Genomic DNA, 23,671 nt, shown 5'->3' with positions numbered 1-23,671 from the left:
ATTTATTTCCAGGCTGTGTCCACTGAAAACGTGCAGACCACGTGGCAGGTCACAAGAAAATGGAGAAGAGAAGCACAGGATAAGAAATTGCTATTTTTGAGAAAGCCCAAGCACATTACGGCTGAGAAGTCTTCAGAAATCCTGAGGTTCTGCTTGAAGAAATGATGTGTTTGGGGTCTCTGGGGGAAAAAGAAGGTATTACATTAGGAAACCCTTCTTCCATACGGCGTGAAGAAACCCCCCAGCCTCCAATGTGCTGCAGTTGGTGGTCATGACTGGTAGGTACGGCCCCTCCGTGCAGAGATGGGCAAGTGTGGCTTCTCCCAGGGAGCAAACACTCATCTTTCACGGTATTTGTTCAATCCTGGGAAAAAAAATCTACATGGTGATACCTGGAAAATGCTTCTCAAGTCCAGCTGGAGTTGGAGGCAGCCATCTCACCAATATCCCGGCACTGGTTTTCCTTTCCCTCTGCAGACTGCCATTACCTTTAATGTAACGCTGCTTGTGTTCGATCACAGACAAGGTTGACCCTCTCTTCATTTAAAACCCAGAATTGAGATGTTTTTGCTGACTGTCTCTCAACACTCAGGCCTAAGCAATATGTCCTTGGCTGCAGGTCTTTGCAGCTGAAATTCAGTTCCCTGACACTGGGTCTACCCAGTATGATGCTCAATGCAGCCCCAGCCCATACACTGGTATTCACTGGTACTCACTGGTATTCACCTCCCCAGGCACCACAGGGAGACTCTGCCCAGCCTTGCAGTTTGCAATCTCTTCACCATGTCATGGAGAAACATAACTAGTATCAAGGAGAAGACTGCACTACCTCAAATGGTTCCCTCTAGAGAAATCTCCTTCCTACACTTCTTTATCTCACCTCGACGACTTCAGCCCACCGTGGCAAAAAGTTTCTTCAGCACTTTGCTCTGTCTTCAGGCATTTCCATTCTCTGGGGTTTTTTTTAGGACCGCTTCATGCTTTTTCCACACTTGTCATCTTCCTCCAGACCTTTCATCCTTGTCTTAAGGCATGCAGAGTTTCAGCAGAGATTAAACTGTTTCCAACAAATTAGGGGTGGCTGAAGATGCCCTACATCTCTCCTCCTGCCCTGTCCTTTATCCCACTGTTGCGAGGCTTCTGAAAGATCTTTATGGCCAGGATGGGGAAAGGTATTGGTAAAACATCACTGGACTGTTCATTTAATTGAATTTTAGGGTCCTTTCATAAGGACCCATCCTCTGGGTGCTTCTATTTGCAGTATGAAAAGGCCTTTGACAAAGTCTGCAAAAGTGCTAACAATAGCTGCTTTTATGCAGCTCTGTTTCCCGAACCCAATTCATTATCTGCAGGTGATCCATCGCTGAGAAATCTCTCCCGATTCCCGTCAGCTCTGCTGGGTGATTAGCCCAGAAGTCCCCATCTTCTCTTCATTTACACTTTTACGGCAATTCTTATATGTAATACACAAAGGACAGGTGGCAAGGGTCTCTAGGCCAGCAAACCTTCAAGCTTTCCCAGGTGACTAATCAGGAAGGTAAGAAAGAGGCAGCCGACCAGGAAAGTAGGATGCGATCGCCTTGAGTTAATTTATTGGGACGAAGTATTTGGAAAGTTTGAATTATAAAGTCACTTATTAAAGGACTAATGTAGCATGGCACCCAAGTAATGGCAGGGTGAGATTTAGCCTATGATCTGACCACTGCACACTGGTCCAGGAAACAACGACAGTGCCACAACCCCAAAATAAGCAGTAAAATTGGGTAATGCTCCCGACACTGGGGACAAGTGATGAATCCATCACATTGAAGCACACAGGAGAAGGGTGTAAGATATGAAGAGCAGAGGGTGGGTTTGAAGGTACAGGCTGGTAATGAGGTTAAGCCCAGAAGACTCTCAACACCCAGTGTGAAGATGGCAGGAAGGCTAATTTCATATACAAACCTGTTATATGAAGTTATGACAAGATGAAAGCCCACGATCCAAAGAGTGGTAAACGTCATGATAGTCATTGGGGAGGAGAAACAGATTGAATTACAACACTTCTACTGAATTTTCAATTCAATCATAACTAAACATCCAATGACAGACAGTTGTTGGTGGTGTAAATATAAGAATACTAATAAAGTCAGCAATAACATCACTGTAGCACTAAAGGATGGGGACACCAGCAGCATCGCTCCTCAGTGTTGCCTAAAGCCTGCGTTGAATATCCAGGCGAGACTCCAAGAGGAACCAAAGGACTAAAATGCCAATCAGAATACAGACTTGCATCTGTGCTGCTGGTATTTCAAATCAACACATCTAAGAACAATAAATCTCTCCTAATCATTTTTCTGGGGGAAAAAAAAAACAAACAAACAACCCAGTCCTCTGGACTGTTACTGCTCTTCATTGTGCAGGGCACACCGGTTTCCAACACAGCAGGACCCAACTGGGACAGCTTTCTGCAGCAAACCAAGGCATGGGAATAGGGTGGGTTTCACCAGGACTCATCTCTTCCCTTGTTGCTTATTCCCCACCTGTGCTGTCCTTCAGTTATATATCTGTCATTCAAGCTGCCTCTTCTCCAAAACAGAGGCTTCCTGGATCAAATCCCCTCCTCTTCATGTTTTTTGGACTTTCTTTCCTTCCTTCTCATTAGCTAATAGCAAGCAGATGATGATCATCATCATAATACAGCTTCAGACTAACAAGTACTTTGAAAAATACTTTGGTAAAACTGGAAGACAATTACATGAGGAAAGAAATTTTATTTTTTTTTAAATTTGCCATTCAATACCACTTCAAAGCTGGCTAATCTCAAGGCAAAGGAACTGGTTAACAAGGTTTCACCAGCAAACTCACATGAAGCAGAACAACATTCACCAGGAAAAGACCACCAGGACTACCTCAGCATAATCCACAGTTACTTCATTTTCTATGGGCTAGTCCCCACTGGCATAACCCCACTACCTAAGTTCAGTCCAGGTCTGGGGTTAACCCCTCTGAAATGGATCAATTCTCTTTAAAATGCAACAGAACCGAGGCTCAGATCCGTCCTTTGACTGATCTCCTTTGAATTTTGCAGTACAGTGCCAAGGTTAGCTCCCCTCACTCACTTTTAATGGCAATTTTAACCAACAGGTCACCATCCATGACACCACCAACTAGCTGCAATGCGATATTTTCATCACAGTGCTATCCCACCGGAAAGTGAATGGACGGCAGTCCTATTTCTATCTTCACCACAAAGCGTGGGAAGCTAACCATGTCCAGCAGCTGCCCGCTTCCCAGTCCAGTTGTTTTCAGCACTGAAACGTAAAACTAGCGAGCAGCACTTTGGGTCCACGTATTTCAGAGCAGCAGACTAAATGAGAGCAAAGCAAGTACAATTAGCATAAAAATGCCAGGGTGAGAGCAAAACAACAAAAAGTTCCATGCGGGGAAGAGAAAGCAAGGAGCCCAAGGGCTGCTGGTGGTCCAACCGAACCCCATTTGCAAGCTATCAAGAAAATGGGCTTGCCAGCACACCGACTGGAACACCCAAAACTGCCATATGGTGCCCAGCAATTTATTAAGACATCCTTGGTGGCTTGCAGCAAGCTTCCCGACCCATCATTCCCTCAATTTATCCAAATCTCAGTGAGACACACTGACTAAATACAGCTGAGCCCAGAAGAGAGGTTATTTAAAAATGGTATTGCTGAACAAATTCAAGATCTGATTTTCCGTTAAAGCCATTCCTTTAAAACCAAGTCTATTAGCATCTTTATTTCAGCAGACATATGTGTTGTTCCAGGGCTACTGAACACAGTGTTAGGTTAAACTGGTGCCTCCAAATAAGAGAGCAGAGGCTCCAACCACAGACACCAAAGTGCCGCTTTTCTCCACACTGCTGCTGGTTTGTTGAAATTGTTGCAGGGACTAAAACAATAAGCTATTGAAATGCCAAATCGGACTCACACTGCACTAGTAGGTATTTAAAATTGTCAGGTCTCCAAGATTAAATTAGAATCAGGGACTTCAATAAGAAGCAAGTTAAGGAGTGATTCATAGAAGGGGAAAATGCATTAGGTTTGGACTTATTCAACAACAAGGAACTATTACTAAGCAACCATTTTGAAACTCTCTGAAAGTCTGAATCTGTCTGATTTCCTTTCACTCAAAATTCCCTTTTAAAAAACAAAAATCTAAAGAGCAGCATCTCTTGACTGGTGACAAAGGTAAGCCAGACTGTGCAGGGCGTTAATAGATGTGCTTGAGGAACAAATAGCTTCATTCCAGATATGGAAGCAGCATCTCCACCTGCGCAGGCTACACCCCACACATCAGCCACCCGCTCCAGGTAATTGCTACAAACCACCATCTAAAGGGTGGATTTAAACTGGGAGCAAACTGGGAGCAGCTCAGCTGATGCCCAGATTTCCAGCTACTCCCCAGTCCAAGCCCTGGTGCAGACCTTCACTCAGCCACCTAATCAAGACAGCGATCCAACTTTAACAAATACTTTACAGCATAAATCTTAAAATTTCCTATGATTACATAGCAAGTCACACAGCATAAAGGACAAGTAGGTTTTCCATTCAGTATCTCAGTCCCTCACTCAACACGGGTAGTGCTGGAGTGCAGACAGAGAGACTACACCTGCAGATGTTTGTAAAGATGCTGCACAGTTTCATTAACTTTACGCAGTTTGCTTCTGGATGCATGTGTACAGCTCTCAGTGACTGACTGGGAAAACAAAACTTTTTATATATATGTCATCTTTTATATATATATACATATATAAAAGAACCATTTTTAAATGGCAAAGTGTTTAAATTTAAAACTCCAGATGACAAAAAAAAAACCAAAACATTATGATTGGCAAAGCATATGGGGCCATTGAGACAATGCCCTGCCCCCTCCCTCCCTCAGCAGCGAAGAGTTTCAGCTCTTTTGTCTTTTCAGGGACTAAGTTAATTTTATTCTACTCAAACAGTGACTCTGCTGCAGACAAAAGGAAAAATGAAGACCCACTGCAGCGAAACAAGTTTTATAATTCATTAAAGTGAATTATCTTTCTTCTACAAACTGCGTTAGGCAGTCGGGAAAAGAAAAAAAAACGACAAGCAAACTGTTAAACCCAGAACTTGTCAGCAACAAAAACCTCGTAGGCAGGAGGATTTCAGGTCATCCATCTCCCTTCACATCTCCCTTGCTCCTCAAAGGGACGATGCCATACCAGGGCGCAGAGCGAGATCTCACATGTTTGCTTTGCAAGTCTTTGTGCTGGGATGTCAATGAGAAAGCTTCTTGCACGGACCAGAGGAGACGGGGAAGCCGGAGCTGACTTACACCCCACAGCACCTCACCAGGGCGAACATTTCTGGGGCAAAAGAGTTAGATTTTGTCTCTGACGAGAGGCATGTCAGGAGGACACAACCTGCTTCCTTGCTGAGAGCTTGAAGAAACACACTTCCATCTGTTTCCTTGCTGGTAGGGATGCAACCAAAATTCAGGCTCAGCAGAAGAGGGATAAAAAGCCTGATCCCAACACATGAGCTCACCAAGAGGCCAGGGAGAGGTCCAGCCTCTTTCCTCTGAAATCCTGTTTCTGCAGCTTGCTTCTTGGGACCCCTGTGCCTTGGGAAGAGGAGGGATATGCCTGTCTGCTCCCCAGGGGAACCCCAGCTACCCGAGACTGTAATTTCAGGCCTGGAGAGATTTGGACGGGGAAAGGCAATGCTTCAAGATGCCACATGCAGAAGGTTTTCTAGTCCCTGCAAATATTTATGCAGGTTTGGTGATAAAGATCCTGTTTCTAGCTCCCCCCTACCAAACCAGAGTGTTAACCGGAATGAAAGTACTTAAATGTTTTGTCTTCACGTATCGAAGCACATAGCTGCTCTGCTCCCAGGTATGGACGGGGCATAACCCAAAACTACAGGTCCAGGAGATGGAAAACAGGCAGTAAGTAAGCAGCAGTGTCCTCTTCCCGAGACGGCAGATGGACTTTGGTTAAGTCTAATCCGAAAGAAACGAGATTCTTGCATTCGTTTTCTGAGATTCAATAAAAATGAGGCCTAAATCTAGGATACTCTGGAAAAATACGCTTATTGGCTTCAGGCAGTTTGAGCTTATGGTCACTACAATTTGCCCCAGAAGCCCAGTAGCACCGCTACCACCAACCCTTTAAGATCCAAAACTAGGTGTTTTAAGGCATTTTTAACTCTTCCATTGAACCAAAAGGCACATGGTCACAAGTTATTTTATTATTAGCACCGTCTGGCCCCTGCGCAGTTGTATCAAGCTGCTATTTTGACGCAGGCGCCCAAAAGGCACCAGCACACAGCTCCGGCAGCCGGCACGCTGGGAGAACGCATGCACCAGCCACCCCACCGACAGCACCGTGTGTTTGCATATTCAACAGCAGTGAGTTTTGCCTTTAAAAGACCAGGCATGAAAAATTTACGCAGGAAAAGAACCACAAGAACGCCAACTGCTGCAACGAAAACCAATAAACGGGAGGAAACACGCAGCTCAGGGCAGATCCTCCAGCACCTCCAAGCACAACAGGACACCTTTCCTCCTTCCTCGTTGCTCCACAGGACCAGAGGAGAGACAGCTCATTTCAGCCCAAATCGAGAATTTCTCTGGCTTTTGCTTTCCATCACAACCTTAATGGTCTTTTAATGCCTCTCTCTCCCCTCTCACAACCCTTTCGATCATCCGGCAGGATGCTCCTCCGACCTTGAGGAACCAGGCAGGGCTTGTGAGTACCGCCTCTAATCTATCATCAGGACTCTGAAATTGGACAGTTTCAGGGCTCTGCCCCCAAATACGCACTCAATCCTGAGCAGCAGCACCCTTCATCCAGTGAAGGCCTGTTAACCCATCCCAGCATGTGCATGGCTCCATCAGAGTTGGCACCACCTATCTGGAAATACCTGCTGCTGCCACAAAGCCAAAAGACTTTGATTAGGGATGAAACAAAATGGATGCGACTTCACAGGACCAATGTGCAATGGTTGTGTCGAGGCTCCGTGGAAAAAAAGCCCCCGAGGCTCTTTATAGACTCCTCCGCGACAATCTTCAGTCTAATTTTAGAGAGGAGGCTTGGAAGCGCCTCTCCTCACACCCTCCAAATTCCAAATGCTGGTCCTGGTCTTCAGAAGGATTTCAGGCATATTCTGGATACCGTTATCACAAATAACCAGATAATATTCTGCATCCAAAAGGCAGAGTTGCAAAACTAATCGCGATCCAAAGTTTAGCGTTATCCCCCTTTCCTCAATACATCTTAAATAATCCCATCTTTGCAAGTGCTGAGAGCAAGCAATTAGAAGTGATATGCTGCATTTACATGAAAATCATGGAGAATAAAAAAAAAGAATAAATCCCAGCACTGTAGCCTCTTCCCCGACCCACTTCCCACGGATGGGAACAAGCTTTCTGAGGCCTGTGCATGCAACAAGGCACTTGACAAACCTAAAAACATCCGACCCAAGATAATCACCCACTCTGGTTTTGCACAAGACAAGACCGTAAGGCGACAGGAGGGAACTGGTTAGTCACAACAAGGAAGCCTCTGTACCTTAGGGCAGTATTATCAGCAAACGGGCCAGAGCTCTACTTGAAAACATGGCTTTGTTTTGTTAGAAGTAGCACCTAGAGTTGTTAAAACAATCGGAGGGAGAACCTCACTCTTGTATTCATTACACAGAGCTCATTGCCCCAGTTACCTGGGTCACACTGGGGAAAAACAACAACAACAACAACGACCTTGAAACTACTTCAGTTTTCCTTGATTCCATGAAAAAAAAATCCTAATGGCATTCTTTAAGATTTTGGGCATCTGAAGGTGAGAGAGCAAAGGGCAAGGAATCCCTCCAAGGAAATACATATGAGATGAAAAAGCTGCATGGTTCAAGGGCAGGACCTTTGATGCCCAAACGAACCGTCCCATGCCTGGGGGTCCCCAGGTCCCAGCTCCCCCCCCCAGCCCAAGGCAGTTTCTCTCTGTAGCCCCACTGAAGCCAAGCCACATCCATCGCCGGACCCAGGCACCACCACGACGCCAGGACCACTTCCATCCTCTGCCCAGTTAACCCAGGAGATAACCCTGATTCCTCTCCAAATCAGGTTTGGTGCATGAACCCAGCGGTGTCCAAAGGCCGGGTTCCAGTTTAGCTGGAGGTCCGGGGAAGAGCAGGAAAGCTTACAACATTGTGCTCAGCTGGTGATCCTCAGGGAAGGGGGAAAGCCACCATCAGCCTCAATTGCTCCATAGACAGCTGGAAAGCACCAGGACAACCACCAGGTATGTAGGTCCAATTTAAGGTTAGCAAAACTTTATGTCCATTCATTTCCAGCTTCAACAAAAAAAGCAGGAAAACAAGGAGGACTGCACATCCACGGGCCACTGGCATCCCTCCGGCCACAAAGCTTTGTTGTCGACCCCAACCGCACTATGAGAACGTGGGCAAGCTGGGCTGTCCGAGCCCCTGAAAGCTAGACCCTGACCATCACACCAGGCAGGTTGATGTATTCTTTAAAGTCCCAATTTCAGAGTAATGCTCTTTACAGGAAAAAAATAATTTAAAAAAAAATCTCTTTTTCAAGTGACACAAATAAGCATTTCAACTCCAGCTCTCACAAGTCAGTATGTGTCACAGCAAAACCAGCCTCTCCCCAGGCAGACAGTCCACCGGGACACATGCGAGCACAGCTCCTCACTTTTCCACCGCTTTCCACAGAAACCTCCTGAAGAAAGCACAGCCGAGGCAGAGAACATTTGTGATTTTTTTTTTTTTTTAAATAGCCAAATTACCTGAAATACTGAAACCAATCAAGAGAAATGACTTGAAGTCTATCCATAAGAGTGAAGGAGAGAAATACGGGCTCATCACAACATCTCACTTCCCAGGCCCCATCGCTAGGTGCATCGCCCCGAGATGCTGCAAACTAAGTTATGGAGCAGTGATATATCATCCTACATGTTTAAAAAAAACCTGCAAAATAACCTACACACAACAAAAAAGTCACAGCAAATGAAACCCCAGCCATCTGTAACCAGGCTCCTCTGAATCACCTCGAGATTAAGGAGCAGAAATCCATGAGTCTCTGGGCAAAACCCAAAACCACAGCTTTCCATGGAGGGATTGCTCACGACACCGAGAAGCTACAGAAGCAAATGGATCCCCAAACTGTGTCCGCACTCGACCTGCCCACGCAGAAGCACCAGTGAGGTCTCAGCACAGCAGCCCCACATAAAACTAAGTTTCTTCTCCATCTTCCAGCGGTCGATCCAACGCTATAAAATTGCAGCGGCATGTGGCACGGCCTGATAGGTTGAATTTCTGTGCGCGAGGTGGATAGCTTTACACAGGGATTAGATTTATGGCCAATCTCTGGTCTTTTTGTGTTGGGGGTTTTTTTTGGTTTGGGTTTTTTGTTGTTTTTTTTTTTTTTAAACAGAAACATTTTGCTGGTGTGCCTCGGCGCTAACACGATGCAGAGCCGTGCATTCGGTGCTCGCACACCAGCAGCTTTACACACCACCCGAACCAAATGCCCCTTTAAAAAAATAAAAGTCACTCTCCATGGGGTAATACACTAGGTTGTAAAAAAAAAAAACAAACCAGGTATTTCCCACCCACCCCACCCCCCAATCCCTAGTTCTTGTTATTGCCAAAACATTTTAAAAATGATCAATTCTTACAACCAAGCGGTGCAACAGGACTCCTTCCGAGCCAGGATGAGCAGGGCCGCTCACCAGACAAAGGCTCCCCCCTGGATGGCTCCCAAAAAGGAGGGAGTTATCCCATGTGCAGGGGCCACAGCTCCCTACCCCCCCACACCCCGCAAGACCAGGGTCCGCTAAGCAGTTTGTTGTTGGGTGGGGAAGAAGAAAGTGTAAAGAACTATCAATTAGCAGGGAAATAATTTTTTTAAAAAATACAGGTTCCATGATTTTTTTTACTTAAATGCTGAAGGGTCTAGCGAGTGATGAAAGCAGCTCAGTGAATGAATCCAAGAAGCTCCTCTCATTTAAACCCCCCTGCATCTTGCAAGTAGTTGATCACGAGCCCTGCGCCGCTCCCTCGGAAGAAAACATTGGCAGAAAAGACACTTTCAAGAGCATCTTAAGTTTAATTAACTCTGCCAAGTAGATATTTCTGCTCTCCCCCTTCCAGAAACATTTGAAAGGAGGCAGCAAACCCCCACCACCACTGTGTCAGAGCAGCCGGGAGCACAGCAGGGACCGGGATGCTCCAAGCGGAGCCGGGTGCCATGACCAGCAGGAGCCCGTTAGCCATCGGAAGAGGAAGCCAGGCCGCTCTCGGCACAGGCAAACCGCAGCGCTGCAAAGATGGATGCTCCCTGTCAGCTGCACGTCACATTTGGTTTCATGCAGCCTCGTGATCAGGAAAAGCGCCAAAGCGAAGGTTGTACCTCGCACTGAAGATCTTAACGGCTCGGAAATCAGGTCGCTGTCCCCCGAGATGGGTCTTTTTGGCCATTTCCCACCACCGCCAGGCGATCAGCAGCTCCAATGCACCCAGGAGAACCAAGAATGCAACAAATTCCAGGCATGCTCCTAAATCACGGCGAGGCAGGGGGATCCCTACAGACACCCATCCAAGGGGACACGAACCCCATTACGGATAAGACGCGAACATGGTGAAGGCATCATTTCACTCCGAGAGCACCGGGCCCCAGTGGCACCCCAGCTCGACAGCTGCACCAAGCTCCCCCAGTGCCCACGTGAGATGAAATTGTGTTTGCCCTCGGTGACAGGAGCATCACGGGCCATTTAAAATCCAGTGATGTGCCAGACCAGAGCACCAGCATTTAAGGGGGGGGGGGGAGGTTGTCTCCCTGCACACCTCAACAGCTCAAACACAGCTGGCTCTCAGCTCCCCGGTGAGAAGGCATGCAATCCTCTGCCAGTAGCCAACCACGCATAATCCTTAAAAACCACTGTCCTCTTGAACTGCTTGTTGTTGCAATCCTTCCCCAACCCCCACTGAAGAACACCGAGAAATAAGAGTCAAAACCTCCCACACCTTCTTCCAGAAGGACGCCGTTCCCCACGGGCTCGTACCCCCCCCCCTTCCTCCTCCAGCCTGTCAGCAGCAGAGGCAGGCTCAAAGAAAGAAAAAAAAAAAAAATCCATTTTCGGGGGTGATTTCAGCAAACAGAAGGCGAGGAAGGCAAGGCAGCTAAAGCGAATCGATAGGATCGCATCCATATGCTGTCGCTCTTCCTCCTTGCTTTCAGCTACCCTCCGCTTACCCAAACCACCTCCTCCTCCTCTTCCTGGCAAAGCACCCCCCCGCCATCAAAGAGACCCTTCTTTCTAGCCGTGGAGGGGAAGGGAGAGCATTTTTAAAAACCTAAAACGCTCTTATTTTGGGAAATTGAGCAAAGGGGAGAGGAACCATGCTGCCCAGCTTCCCAAATGTCGAGTCAGGAAGGGCCTGGGCCTCCCCAGAAGAGGCATTTTCATCCTCCCCCACCCCGATCCTCACGGCAAAAGGGGAAGGGGTGCAGACAGGGCTGCCTGCGCTGCCCACAGGGAAGGAGTAGGCAGTCGCTGGACTCTCTTGCTCCACATTAAAGGCGAGATGTGAAAGTCTTCCGGGCTGCCCCTCTCCTGGTTTTGACATGGGGAAGCAGCATCGGGAAGAGGAGGGGGGGAGTGAAGAAAGGAGGCAGAATCCTGCAGGGCAGAAAACCTGGTTTCCCAACCGGCGGCAGAGCAAGGCAGGGACAGTCAATCACTCATTCCCATCACCTCCCTAATGAGGGAAGAGGGAAATGCTGTGATGGCAACGCAGAAGGAAACAGGAATCGCAGAAGGAAATGGGAATCGCAGAAGGAAATACGGCAGAAGAAGAGGGAACAAAGGGGGTGTCCCCTCTGGGTGACAGGGGAAGCAGCCAGCCCCGAGCCCCCCCATCATGTAGGGCTGCTCCATCGCAGCATTACTCCCCACGAAGCAGCGGTACCCAGCCCCAACGCCAAGGATGCCGGGGCGGGGGGTGGGTGGGTACACAGACCCCACTCCCCCCAGACCCTCCAGGTGCACAGAGAAGCGGCTGCTCCCACCCCACTCTGTCGCCTGTGGTTAGATGGAGACGGCCGCCCCCTCCCTGCTCTCCCTTGCCCCAGGGACCTCCCCCACGCACACCAGGCCTGGAGCCAGGCAGCGCCCGCACCCCGCTTCCCCACCGCCCCCGGCCCAGACAGCCCCACCCCGGCCCAGACGGTCCCCAGCCGGGCAGGGACCGGTGTTCCCCCCCCAGCCCGGGCGGAAGAGCCAACACCCCGTTTTTACCACGGGGTATCCCCGCCCCCAGCCCTCCTCACCCATTCCCGAGGGCTGGGCTACCCCTGCCAGCTCCCCAAATCCTAGGCTCTGTATTCCCCCAAAACCCTGGGCCCCTGAGCCCCCCCCCCCCCGAGCTCTGCACCGTTCTAGCGCCAGCCCCAGAAGCCCGGGGCTCTGCCCCCCAAAACCGCACGGCTCTGACCTCCCCCTCAAATCTCTGAGCTCTGCCCCCCCCCAAACCCCTCTGCTCCCCGAAATCGTTCTGCGCTCCCCCAAAACCCCACGGCTCTGACCTCCTCCTCAAATCTCTGAGCTCTGCCCCCCCAAACTCCCTCTGCTCTGACCCCTCCCTTCAAATCTGAGCTCTGCCCCCACAAAGGCACACACCCCCCACCACCACCCCCTGCTCTCCCAAATCCCTACCCTCTGCTCCCCCCAACCCCCCCGGGCTCTGCCTCCTACCAGCAGAACCCCCCCAAGCCCCGACGAGCGCTGCTCCCCAAACACAGACACCCTCCCCTCCCCTCCCTCGACCCCTGAGCTCGCCCCCCCCCCCCCCAAACTCCCGGGCCTTGCCCGCCCCCCCCCCGGCACCCCCCCCCCCCTCAACCGCCGGGCCCGGCCCCCCCCGCTCCCGCAGCCCTCACCTGGCTCGGGGGACGCCGCCCTGGGGGCCGGAGGCGCCGGTGGGTGCCCTGGGGCCGAGCCGGGGCCGGGCCGGGCGGGCGGAGCAGACGCGGCGCCGCAGCCACCCGCAGCCGCTGAGCGCAGCCGGCACCACCACAAACAATACCGCTGATTGGGCAGCGGCCCCGCCGCTTTCGCCCCGCCTGCCGACCCTAGACGCGACGCCTATTGGTACGGCGCGACGACGGACGCGACGTCCCGCCAATCGAATCCGACGGCCTCCTCACCGGGCTCACCACCCGCTTCTTACTGGCGGGCGGTCGCTAAGATTGGCGCGCCGCTCCACCAATAGAAAACCGCCGAGCTTCCCCGCGGGGCGCCTTTAATGGGTCCCCGAGCCTGGACATCCGGGTACCGTCGGCCGCGCGCCGTGTTCGGCGGGCAAAAACCGTGTCGTTCCCCCCCCCCCCCCCCCCCGCTTTTCTCCCTCCCCCCCTTCTCCGCCCGCGGGGGAATTTCGGCCCAAAGCGGCCGCCGTAGCCGCCCTGCGCCCGGCCCACGTGGCGCCCGCTACGGGACTGCACGTGGCCCGACGCGACGCCGGGGCGGGGGGGGGGCGCGGAGCGGGCCCCGGTACCGGGCAGGGCCGCGCATGGGGGGGGGGTGTCCCGCCCCGGGCTTGCCGGTAGCGGGCCCCAATGCCGAGGCTTCACCCCAGCCCTCAGGCCTCTGCCAGGCCCCAAGATGGCTGCCGTGGCCGCAAGCCAACGCTCTGGCACCTCTTCCCCCCCCCCCCCGATGGCGGAACCCTCCCGGGGGCGGGGTTGGGGTGTCCCTTTCCCCAGCCCCCCACCCTACCCCCGGGAGGGGGGGGGTCCTGCTGCCCCTTGACACCCCCCAAGAAGACACCTGGGGAGGCAGCGGGGAAAATACCGCAGTGGCTTTTATTTACAGACCCCCTGGGCGGGGGGGGGGGCTCCTATTGCACAGTGCGGGGGGGGGGGGGAGGAGGGGGAGGCGGCCCCCAAACCCCCCCATGACCTCACAAGCCCCCCAGGTGCGGGGTGGTGAGATGGGGGGGGGGGGCGATGCACAGAGCCTCCCCGCAACTGTCCCAGTTGCCCACCCAGCTGCCAGCACAAGCAAGGAGGAGGTGCTGGGGGGGGGGGGAATAAATAAATAAAAATATATTAACACTGACATATAAAACCCTTTGTGAGCCAGGGACTGTGGCAGGGGCTCCCCCCCAACCTGGGGAGCGGAGGGGCTGGCCTGGGTCACCGCCCCCCCCCCCCCCCAACTGCTCTGTCCCGGGGGAGGGAGGGCCAGGGGGGCCACCCCTAGCACTCAAGGGTGGCCCCGAAGCTCTTGCGGCAGTCGATGGCTTTGGAGCTGGGGGGCTGCGCCCGCCGCCGCCGCAGCTCCTCCTTGCCCAGGCTCCCCGCCAGCTTGTTGTAGGCCGACTTGTACTTCTTGTCAAAGGCGGCTGCAAGGCGAGGGGGAACACACACAGACACACACACAGGCCATCAGCGGTGCTGGGGGGGGGCACCCAGACCCCCCAAAGCCGCTCCCTGAGCCCCCAGTACCGATGTCCATGTGGTCCCTGCCCAGCGCCGCCAGCGTGAGGAAGAGGATTTCCCGGTAGATGCTCCTAGGGAGGCAGAGCAGTGAGGTGCTGGGGGGGCAGCCCGGTGCCAACGAGGCTGGGGGTGGGGGTCACAGCCCTACCTCTGCAGGTGCCAGGGGCCACCGGGGGCTGCCAGTGTCTCGAGGAAGAGGGCGATGGCCTTGTGCACCTCACTCAGCCCCACGTGGCTCAGCACAGCTTCCAGGAAGGCCAGCGAGAAGGGGTGGCCGTGGGCCCGCCAGGACCTCAGCCGGGTGGGGACATTACCTGGGGGGGGAACCACACACAACAGGAACACAGGAACAGAGTGGGGGGGGTCAGTGCCACCCCACCGCTGCGGTTCCCCCCCTTCCCACCACCCCCCCAACTCACTGTGAAGCCGCCAGAGGACGTAAAGCGGGGGGCAACTGTCGGGCTCAGGGGCCAGGACGTCCCAGAGCAGCCGCACACGCACGGGGGGGGAGTCAGGGGGCTGCGCCTGTGGGACAGGCAGGTGGGCACCACGCTGGCATCCCCCACAACCCCTAAAACCCCTCTCCATAGCCCCCCCAGCCTTACCTGTGGGGCCGGGGTGACGTGCTGGGAGCCCAGGAGCAGGCGGGGGAGGTTGCTGGGCAGTCCCAGGCGTTGGAAATACCAGACCAGGTTCCAGTAGATGATGGGGTGGCTGTCCACCAGCTCCGGTTGCGCCAGGAACTCGCCGCCTTCATTCTCCACCAAACTTTCCAGTTCTTTCCGCAGCACCAATGGGCTCAGGTAGGCGAAAGCCACTCGTTCTGACCGCCGCGGCACCTGTGGGAGAGGGGGGGGGCACATACACGCCACTGGGACACCTGGACTCCCCGTTGTGGGGATGGTTGTCTCCCCTCTCCACAGCCAGCACTATACCACTGTGTCCAGGCAGCCGTTGCAGAGCTCCAGCTCGGCCTCGTCCAGGGCCAGGCAGCGGCGGCGGTCACTGAGCACCGGTCCCTGCACAGTGGGAGGAGGGAGGGAGCCGTCCTCGGCAGCACTGCGCAGCAAAGAGGCAGAGGAGGGGGGAGTTATGGAAATGGGGAGGGGGGTGCAGCAGGGAGGATGCGGGACATTTCCCCGGAGGATGGGGGAAAAATGGTGGACAGCAAAGAGGGGGTTTGGGGACACTGGGGACACGGAGGATACCAAGGCAGATGTGGGACATTGGGGTTTTCTCCCAGAGGGTGGAAGGCTGGGGAACAGCAGCGGGCAGCAAAGAGGGACACTGGGGACACCAGAATGTGTGGGACATTAAGGCTTACCCCAGAGGACAGAAGGACAGGGGATACTGGTGAGCAGCAAAAGAAGAGTGCTGGGGAGGATGGGGGACATCAGGGTTTCTCCCAGAGGACAGGGGACACGGGGGTGCGCAGGGGCCCACCGGTCCGGGGGGGCCCACCTGGGGGGCAGCTGGAAGTCCTGGATCTCGATGCTGAGGAAGGGGACGAAGGATCGACCGCAGAAGGGGCAGGTGGTGTTGAGGTTGGAGTCATCAGAGGTCCAGCCAGCCATCACCTCCTCGTCATACACCAGTGCGCTGCAGCCCTGGCACCGCGAGCAGCTGGACAGCAGGACCTGGCCAGCAGTGGTGACAGCACCGTCAGACCCTGCAGTGAAAGGGGCGGGGGGGGGGGCCATAATAGGATGGGACCCACCGACTCACCTCCACAGCAGGCGGCTCCTGCCCAGTTGCCCCATCGGCCGGTGGCTCGGAGGACTTGGGAACGCCAGCGCTGCCCACCGACGTGTCCGACAGGTCCAACTCGCTGCCCAGCGAGACAGAGCTCTGGGGGTACACGTGCCATCAGCGAGGACAGACAGACAGACGGACAGTCACAGTCCCTGAGGAGAAGCCAGGTACCTCGGAGGCGGTGGATTCGGGGCGCTCCCGTGGGCGCAGCAGGGTCTCAGCGGGGCTCCGGCGCGGCAGGGGCTCCCCATCCCGCTGCTCAGAGCCCCGGCGCGGGCAGGTGGCTTCGGCAGCGTCCCGGGGGCCGACAGGGAGCTCGGTGCTGGCGCCCGGCCGGAGCGGGGGCCGCTTGCCGGGGGACAGCAGCTGCTGCAGCTTGGCAGCCAGCCCCCGCCGCGGCGTGCCCCCCGCCAGCCCCCCACTGCTCACCGGCCCCTCATCCACCCGGTCGCTCTCGTCTGTGGCGAAGCTGACATCCGACAGGCTCCCGTCGGCCGAGCCAGGGGGACCCCACAGCCGGGGAGGCAGTGGGTCCAGGGCTGCAGGAAGAGGTGGGGGCCGGGTAGTCGGGGGTTCCTCCGGCCCCCCCCGGCCCCCTTCACCGTGGGTGCCGCCGGGGAAGCTGAGGCTGCCACTCTTCACGAGCCGGGGGGCCAGGGGGGCATCCCGCAGGCTGCGCCCGGCCCAGGTGGTCTGCCGCTGCAGGCTAGGACGGGGTGCCGGGGGGGCTCGGCCACCTGTGGGAGGGGATGAGGGGGCTATCAGCGGGGTGACAGCAGCTCCCCCTGGCCATCCCCCCCCACTCCATCCCCACCTACCTGGGGGGGCGGCAGCAGCAGCAGCGGCAGCAGCTTGGCGCTGGCGCAGGGGCTGCCGAAACTGGGCAGCCCCCAGCACCACGTTGCGGAGCTTGGCCCAGCGCAGGCGCCCGCCCTGCGTGCCCGCCGGCCATTTGCTCTCCAGCACCGCCTGCGAGTGGGGCGGGGGGGGGGATGGAAACAAAACAGTCACTTGCGGTGGGGACCCTCCTCGCCCCCCCCGACGTGTGTGTTCCCCCAAGCCCGTCACCTTGTTGTAGTAGCCGTAGGTGATGGTGTTGGGCACGATGCCTGCACGCTTCATCTCCAGCAGCACCCGCACCGACAGCACCGGCTCCCCATACTGCCCGCAGAGCTGCATCAGGATGCGGTAGCAGACCTGGGTGGGGGCAACCACGGGCAGTCAGGGCTGGCCTGGGGTCCCTCCCCACCCCCGGCATGCCCGCCTTGCCCCAAATGCCACCTACTTCGTCCGGCAGCACCACTTTCTGAGTCTCCATCTTGCGCAGGACCTCGTAGGCCAGCTGGAGTGCCCGCAGCTTGGCGGGGGCAGCACGGACGTGGGTGGGCAGGTAGAGGAACCAGAGCCCATAACAGTGCCCCAGCAGGCACTTGGCCCACATGTCAGGCACCGAGGAGTACTTCTGGGCCACGCGCTGGGCCACCTTCATCTCCTGGGGATGAGGGGAGGAAGAGGAGGGAGCTGGGGGAGGTGGGCAGGCAGGCAGCATCCTGCACCCCCTCGCTATGCTGTCCCATCCCTGCTGAGGCCTGGCCAACTTGTCGCACCATTGGCCCTGCTCACCTGCTTGGTCCTGCGTGGGGCTGGGCTGCTGGGGGCACTGCTCCTGGCCTGGCACAGCTGGGCCACCAGTGGGTCCCGGGGGGGCTCCAGGAGCTCGGGGCGCAGGGTGGGGAACCCATCATAGCTAGGGGGGCAGAGGGGAGCAGAAGCTAAGTTGGGGGGACTCAGGGGGCGGCAGGGCTGGGGGGAGTAAGGGGGGGTTCTCACCGGTACCGCGCAGGCAGCTCGGCACCGTCGGGACCTGCCGGCTGCTCGGGGGGGGTGATGAAGACGGTGTGCTCACCCCCCCGCGGGTCATCCAGCTCCATGAGGGGTGTGTCCTCCGGCTTCTCCAGCTCCGCCTGCACCTGGGGAGGGGGCGCAGGGTGTCACTGGGGTGGGGGGAACGGGGACACAGGGACACGGTGCAGAGCTGGCAGGACCCACCTTATCCACGCAGGTGTCGAAAAACTCGAGGCAGGGGTCTCGGTCACTGGCGAAGGAGCAGTCCTCGATGAACTGGGTGAAGAGCTGGGTGCGCAGCAGCTGCCCATAAAACCGGTGGTACGCCCGCTCCCGGGACTTGAGGAACCCTAAGGGGACAGGATGGGGGGGGGGAGGTTAAATCCAGCCAACACCCCCACCCCAGTTACACTTGCCTTTCCCTGCTGCCCACCCACCCTGCAGAGCGAAGAGGCTGCCGGTGTCACGGCCAGCCGGGGCGGGCGCTGGGGCGATGGGGCGCAGGAAGGAGCGGTAACCCCGCAGGGCGCAGGCCATGAAGCGCAGGAAAGCCGCTCGCGCCTCCAGTTCCAGCTGTGCCCGACGTCCCCGCGCCGCTTCCGCATCGCTCAGCAGCAACTCCAGGGACACCTCCTCGCCCGGCCCACTATACACTGTGAGAGCAAAGAGGGAGGAAATTAGGCGGGGGAGGGGCACAGGCAGCTGTGGGGTCCCCTCCGGACCCCCCCACTCACTCTCGTCCAGCTGCTGGGAGAGGCTGTGCAGCGAGGCCAGCAGCACCTTGCAGGGTCGGCGGGGCAGAGAGCGGGGGGACAGCAGCTTGCGTTCCTCGCTCCTGGTGGGGGGGACACAAGAGGGACGACGGGAGGGCAGCCAGTGGATCCCCGGCATCCCTCCAGGCAGCAGCCAGCTGGTGAAGCCCACCCCCCCCGGCCAAGAATTGGGGGCCACTCACTGGAAGATGGTGTTGGTGTCCAGGTCGACGAAGATGACATCCCTGGGGGGCTCATAGAGGTCGAAGTAGCTGGAGTGGATGCCTACAATGAAGGGCACGGGGGCACACAGCACGTCAGCCAGCGCCAGCGGGCACAGCGGGATGTAGGGGCACTGCCAGCGCAGGGGGAAGATCATCTGGGGACAGGACAAGGGCGGTCAGCGCCGCGGGCCGGGGTTCCCCAGCACCGTGGCGTGTCCCCCCTGCAATGTCCCCTCCCCGGCACTCACCGCCACCAGGGCTTCGCCCACGCTGGTCAGGACATCAGGGCGCAGGGAATGGATGAGTAGCTTCTGCTCGGTCAGCACGGCCACCAGCAGTGCCACCGCGTTGTCGGGGCCCAGGTTCTGCAGCAGCGTCAGGAAGCTGGCGCCGCTGCGAGGGGGGGGGACGTCATTCAGCCGCCCCACATCCCCCTCCCATGCGTGTGTGTGTGTGTGTGTCCCCAGTGCCCTGCAGCCATCCCTACCTGAGCGGCAGCGGGGATGACACAGGCCGGCACAGCAGCAGGTTATCATACGGGGACATCTGGGGAGACATGAGGACACGGTTGGGCTGGGGGAAGCCAGCATGCGGAAGGGAACAGCGGGACAGACACACACACACAGATGGTGACTCACCTGGACCAGGATGCGTGGCCGCTGCGGGGATGGGAAGGGGACGTTGTGCATGAAGTGCGAGATGTGCCTGCAGGCAGAGGGGCCCATCGGTGGGGGGAGACGATGGGAGCCACCCCCTTGTGTCCCCCCTCCAAACCTCCCCCTGCCCAGCGCTCACGTCTCGAGGGGCAGCACGTGGGGCCCCGAGATGGAGTAGCGGTAGATAAACATGAGGAACTTGCGGAAGACGTCGAAGAAAGGCCAGTGGGACAGGACACAGATGCTCTTGCGGGTCTGCAGTGAGCGGCCAGCCACAGGCCGTCGGTCCACCACGCTCAGCAGCCCCAGGCGCAGGCTCTGCTTCTCAGACAGCCGCTCCCGGGGAAACGCCTCATGGAACTGGATGGCCGCCCCATACACCTGTGTGGGACAGACAGTCAAGGTGAGACCCCCCCTCCCCACTGTCTCTCCCCGCAGCCCAAGCCCCCCATCCTGCCTTATCGCCCGAGGCGCCAGTCAGCACGAAGGTGGAGAAGACAGGTAGCGGGTACTTGGTGTCGGCCGGCCAGCTCTCAATGGTGGCCCCCATGGGCAGGCAGAAGACGGGCACTGATTCGGGCAGGGGGAAGGACTCACTGTCCTGCTCGGGATAACGTCCCAGCAGCCCTGGACAGACAGACGGACAGAAGGATGAGCCTCACCTTATCAACTCCCCCATCCAGCTGAGGTGGTGGAGGGAGGGAGCAGCTGGGTGGGCACCCGGCAGCCTGTCAACCCACTGCAGGTTGACACCCACCCCACCTCGATTGCCACGGGAGACCGTACCCGCTTCGTAGACCAGTGTGTTGGCCTTGGCCATAGCGATCTTGTAGCACAGGAACAGGGCAGGGCCCCACTGCAAGGAGGGAGCAGAGAAGGGGGTTAGCATGGGCCGGATGGTGGCGGGGGCATCCCAGCAGCGGCAAGAGGGGGAACCCCGGCACCCACCATGCTGGTGTTGAGGTTCTTATCCACCCGGCAGAAGGTGTGGGGGGTGCTCTCGCCCTTGCTGGGCATGATGAGGCAGATGTCAGTGATCCCCAGTGTGTTGTGGCCGTGGGGCTCAGCCGCCCGCCGGTACATCAGGAAGGTGCGTTGGTGTCCCGGCCCCCCCGAATTGAGGTTGGCTGAGCGGCTGTAGGGTGTCGTGTCCAGGATCTTATAGCCTGGCTTTGAACGGTCCTTGCCCTCGTAGTGCACCCTGGATGGAGAGGAGGGGTGAGGAGGACCCCTGGGGAGCTCATTGCCCTCCCCGCCAGCCCCAGTCCCGAGAACTCACCCCAGCTCGATGAGGGGGGGCTTGTCTCGTCCCCGCTTGTAGCATATGAACATCTGGGGGTTGTTGAGCAGCCCGGCGTTGAGGTCGACAGGGTGGCCTGAGGTGGTGGTCTCGATGCAGGTAAAGCCGTGGGGCACCTCCTCGCCCTGCGAGCGGATGATGACGGCCACGTCGGTGATGGGCTCGCTGGGGCGGGCTGGGCGGTGCTGCTGGCTTTCCTCCTCCAGCGGCCGTGAGGTGTCCGTCAGTCCGGCGACCACAAAGTAGTCCACCAGCTGCGGGGGCTTCTCGTCCGACATGGCTCACGGCATCTGGTGGGGGGAGACAGCAGGATGGGTGACACCCCAACCCTGCCCCACAGCCCACCCGGACCGGCCGTCCCCAGGGCCCTGTGGAGCAGGGAAAGCTCCTTTATCGCAGCAGACTGGCAGTGTGGGGTGCCCCACAGCTGAGCCAGCAGCCGTGGGGCACGGCAGAGCTGACGGAGCAAAAGCACTGGGGACGGGAAGGGAGGAGGCTTCCGGTCATGCCGTGAAGCACACGGCAATGTGATGGGGACCCCCACGGCTCGGGGCAGGGGCGGTCAGCACCCCACCCCGACCACAGCGGCTGTGGAAGGATACCCTTCGAGCAGCACCTCTGAGACAGGACCCCCACCCTGTGCCGTGGCCCCCCGGCTTGGTGGCTGCACCTCTGGCCTGCAGCCAGCCCCTCTCCCCCTTGCATGCCCTTTCTCCGTCCCCAGCACCCCCAGCTTTGCCTGGGTGCCGCAGGAGGGGTCCATGGAGGCCACCGGAGAGCTGCGCAGGGCTGGGTAGAAAGGGGAAGGAAGTGGGCAACAAGGCAGCGAACACCCATGTCACACCCCTGCAGCCATCACCCCCCTCTGCAGGGCACCGGAGTGCAACACTGGCTCTGCCCCAGCCACACCAGGGTGGCAAACTGGTCGCAACCCCAAACACGGGGACCCCAAGCAGGGACACCGCACTGGCCCCAGAACCCCAGGAGGAAACCCCCTCACCCAGTGGGGTCGTGCCCCACTGGGGCCGTGCCAGCATCCCCTGTGCCGGCAGAGGCAGGGACATGGCAGCAGCTGGAGGCTGTCCCCATCCCCCAGCTGGTGACCTCGGGACCCCCAGCCCCACAGGCAGCCACCCAGGATATTTTTAGCCCAGTGCCACGTGATAACTGCCAAGCTGCCGAGACACAGCCCCGGCTCCAGATTTAGCTTCCTGCCACCCGCCTCGCGTGGGGAGAAAGTGGCGGGGGGGGTCCCACACAGCCAGCCTGTGCCCCCCCCAACAACCCCCACCTCTCTCATGGGTCCTCCCGACCAGGCCCCTGCAGTGGGGCACCCCACTGAAAGCCAGCAGGACATGGCAGGGTCCTGGATGATCAGTCCCCTGACCTGCCCTCGTGTCCCCATGGACCTCCCAGTGACCCCCAGCATGGGCAGCCCCACGGAGGGGTCCTGTGGCAGAGGCAGGGCTTTGCCCCCAGCTGCAGTGGGAACAGGAACCGGCCCCACCGTGAGGCTGCCAAAGGGGAAGTGACGACTGCAGGGACGGGGGGGGGGGCGGGTGGACGGACGACCCCCCCCCCGTGCTCCAGCTCCATCCCTAGGGCAGGATCTGGCCGCTGGCTGTAGGGCGAGCCTGCCCCATGGCAGTGCCCCAAAGGCAGGGGAGCACCGGGGGTCCCCAGGCAGCAGCACGTCCCCAGCAGCCCCTGTCCCACAGTGCCTGGGGACCCTGTCCCACTGCGTACCCTCTGCCCCACGGCTCCCTGCACCCCATGGGGCCGGCAAGGCTACACCACACACCGCAGCACCCCCCCCATCCCGCTCCCATCTCGGGCTGGAAACCCTGGGGTGGAAATGGGGGCGTCAACAAACGTCAGCCTGGCCACAGAGCCACCCTCCCACCCGGCCCTCTGCACCCTATACACACGGCCGGCCCCACAGACCCTATAGCCGGCCCTATACACCGCACACCCGGCCCTACAGCCCCCCCCCAGCCGGCCCTATGCACCTCAGAGCCGGCCCTATACACCCTGTACACCCGCCCGGCCCCACAGGCCCGACACACGGCCCCACAAGCCCTATAGCCGGCCCCACAGCCGGCCAGGCGCCCCCTGGCCCCGGCCGGCCCCACGCAGGCCCCGACCCGCCCCCCGACCGCCCCCGCCGGTACCTGCGGGCCGGGCCGGGCCGGGCCGGGCCGGGCCGCGCCGCGCCGCTGGGCTCCGCCGGGGCGCTACCGCGCGCCCGCCCGGCCCCGCCGCCGCCCACAGCGCCCCCCTGGCGGCCGGGAGGACTCTCTGCACCCGCCGGGGACCCCGGGACCCCTCCGCCAGGACGCCCCAAGGACCCCTCCTGGCACCCCCAAGAACTTCAGGGAAACCCCCAAGCTCCCTATGGCCACCGTGTCATCTGCCCCCAGCACCCCCAGGAACCCCATTGCCCCCCCCAGTAAGGGACCCCAGACCTAAGGGTCTGGCAGGGCAGGGAGAGCTGGAGCAGCTGAACCCCCACTGTGCCCCCCCAACCCCCCCCGGGGAGGCCTGGGGGTCCCCCCCAACCACACCGAGGTGTGGGCATGCGTGCCTCCCCCATGAAATCAGCCACACGCCATCACAGAGCACACACCCCCC

General features: G+C 57.9%; 2 protein-coding genes across 2 annotated transcripts in view; both read right to left on the bottom strand.

The window, feature by feature from the left end:
• GATAD2B (GATA zinc finger domain containing 2B) overlaps nt 1-13,075 on the bottom strand; it is a 41,169-nt gene extending 28,094 nt beyond the window's left edge. Inside the window, exon 1 of the mRNA XM_075040837.1 lies at nt 12,949-13,075. The gene's annotated coding sequence lies outside the window, so the exon portion shown is untranslated. The remainder of the gene's footprint in view (nt 1-12,948) is intronic.
• Nucleotides 13,076-13,853: 778 nt separating this feature from the next.
• Nucleotides 13,854-23,298, bottom strand: DENND4B (DENN domain containing 4B). The gene is made up of 27 exons (XM_075040844.1): nt 23,212-23,298; nt 21,020-21,330; nt 20,689-20,941; nt 20,527-20,596; nt 20,198-20,367; nt 19,880-20,121; nt 19,723-19,789; nt 19,572-19,630; nt 19,333-19,477; nt 19,064-19,239; nt 18,843-18,943; nt 18,546-18,761; nt 18,313-18,458; nt 18,094-18,233; nt 17,887-18,010; nt 17,549-17,755; nt 17,332-17,460; nt 17,082-17,232; nt 16,435-17,021; nt 16,237-16,359; nt 15,973-16,148; nt 15,447-15,570; nt 15,117-15,350; nt 14,931-15,036; nt 14,660-14,825; nt 14,518-14,582; nt 13,854-14,414 (listed from the first exon to the last, which is right to left on the bottom strand). The coding sequence occupies exons 2-27, from the start codon at nt 21,316-21,318 to the stop codon at nt 14,269-14,271; spliced, it is 4,422 nt and encodes a 1,473-aa protein (XP_074896945.1). The 5' UTR covers nt 21,319-21,330; nt 23,212-23,298; the 3' UTR covers nt 13,854-14,268.
• Nucleotides 23,299-23,671: the final 373 nt, after the last annotated feature.

This window comes from Buteo buteo, chromosome 11 (assembly GCF_964188355.1).
Source record: "Buteo buteo chromosome 11, bButBut1.hap1.1, whole genome shotgun sequence".
Taxonomy (NCBI): Eukaryota; Metazoa; Chordata; class Aves; order Accipitriformes; family Accipitridae; genus Buteo; species Buteo buteo.
The sequence above is the reverse complement of the archived record's forward strand: the minus strand, read 5'-3'. Positions and strand labels throughout refer to the sequence as shown.

Coding starts and splice junctions, on each gene's coding strand:
- DENND4B (XM_075040844.1), bottom strand. CDS start 21,318: ATGTCGGACGAGAAGCCCCCGCAGCTGGTGGACTACTTTGTGGTCGCC. Junction 18,234..18,312: donor TCGACACCTGCGTGGATAAG/GTGGGTCCTGCC, acceptor CCCCCTCCCCAG/GTGCAGGCGGAGCTGGAGAA. Junction 14,826..14,930: donor CGTCCTCTGGCGGCTTCACA/GTGAGTTGGGGG, acceptor TTCCCCCCCCAG/GTAATGTCCCCACCCGGCTG.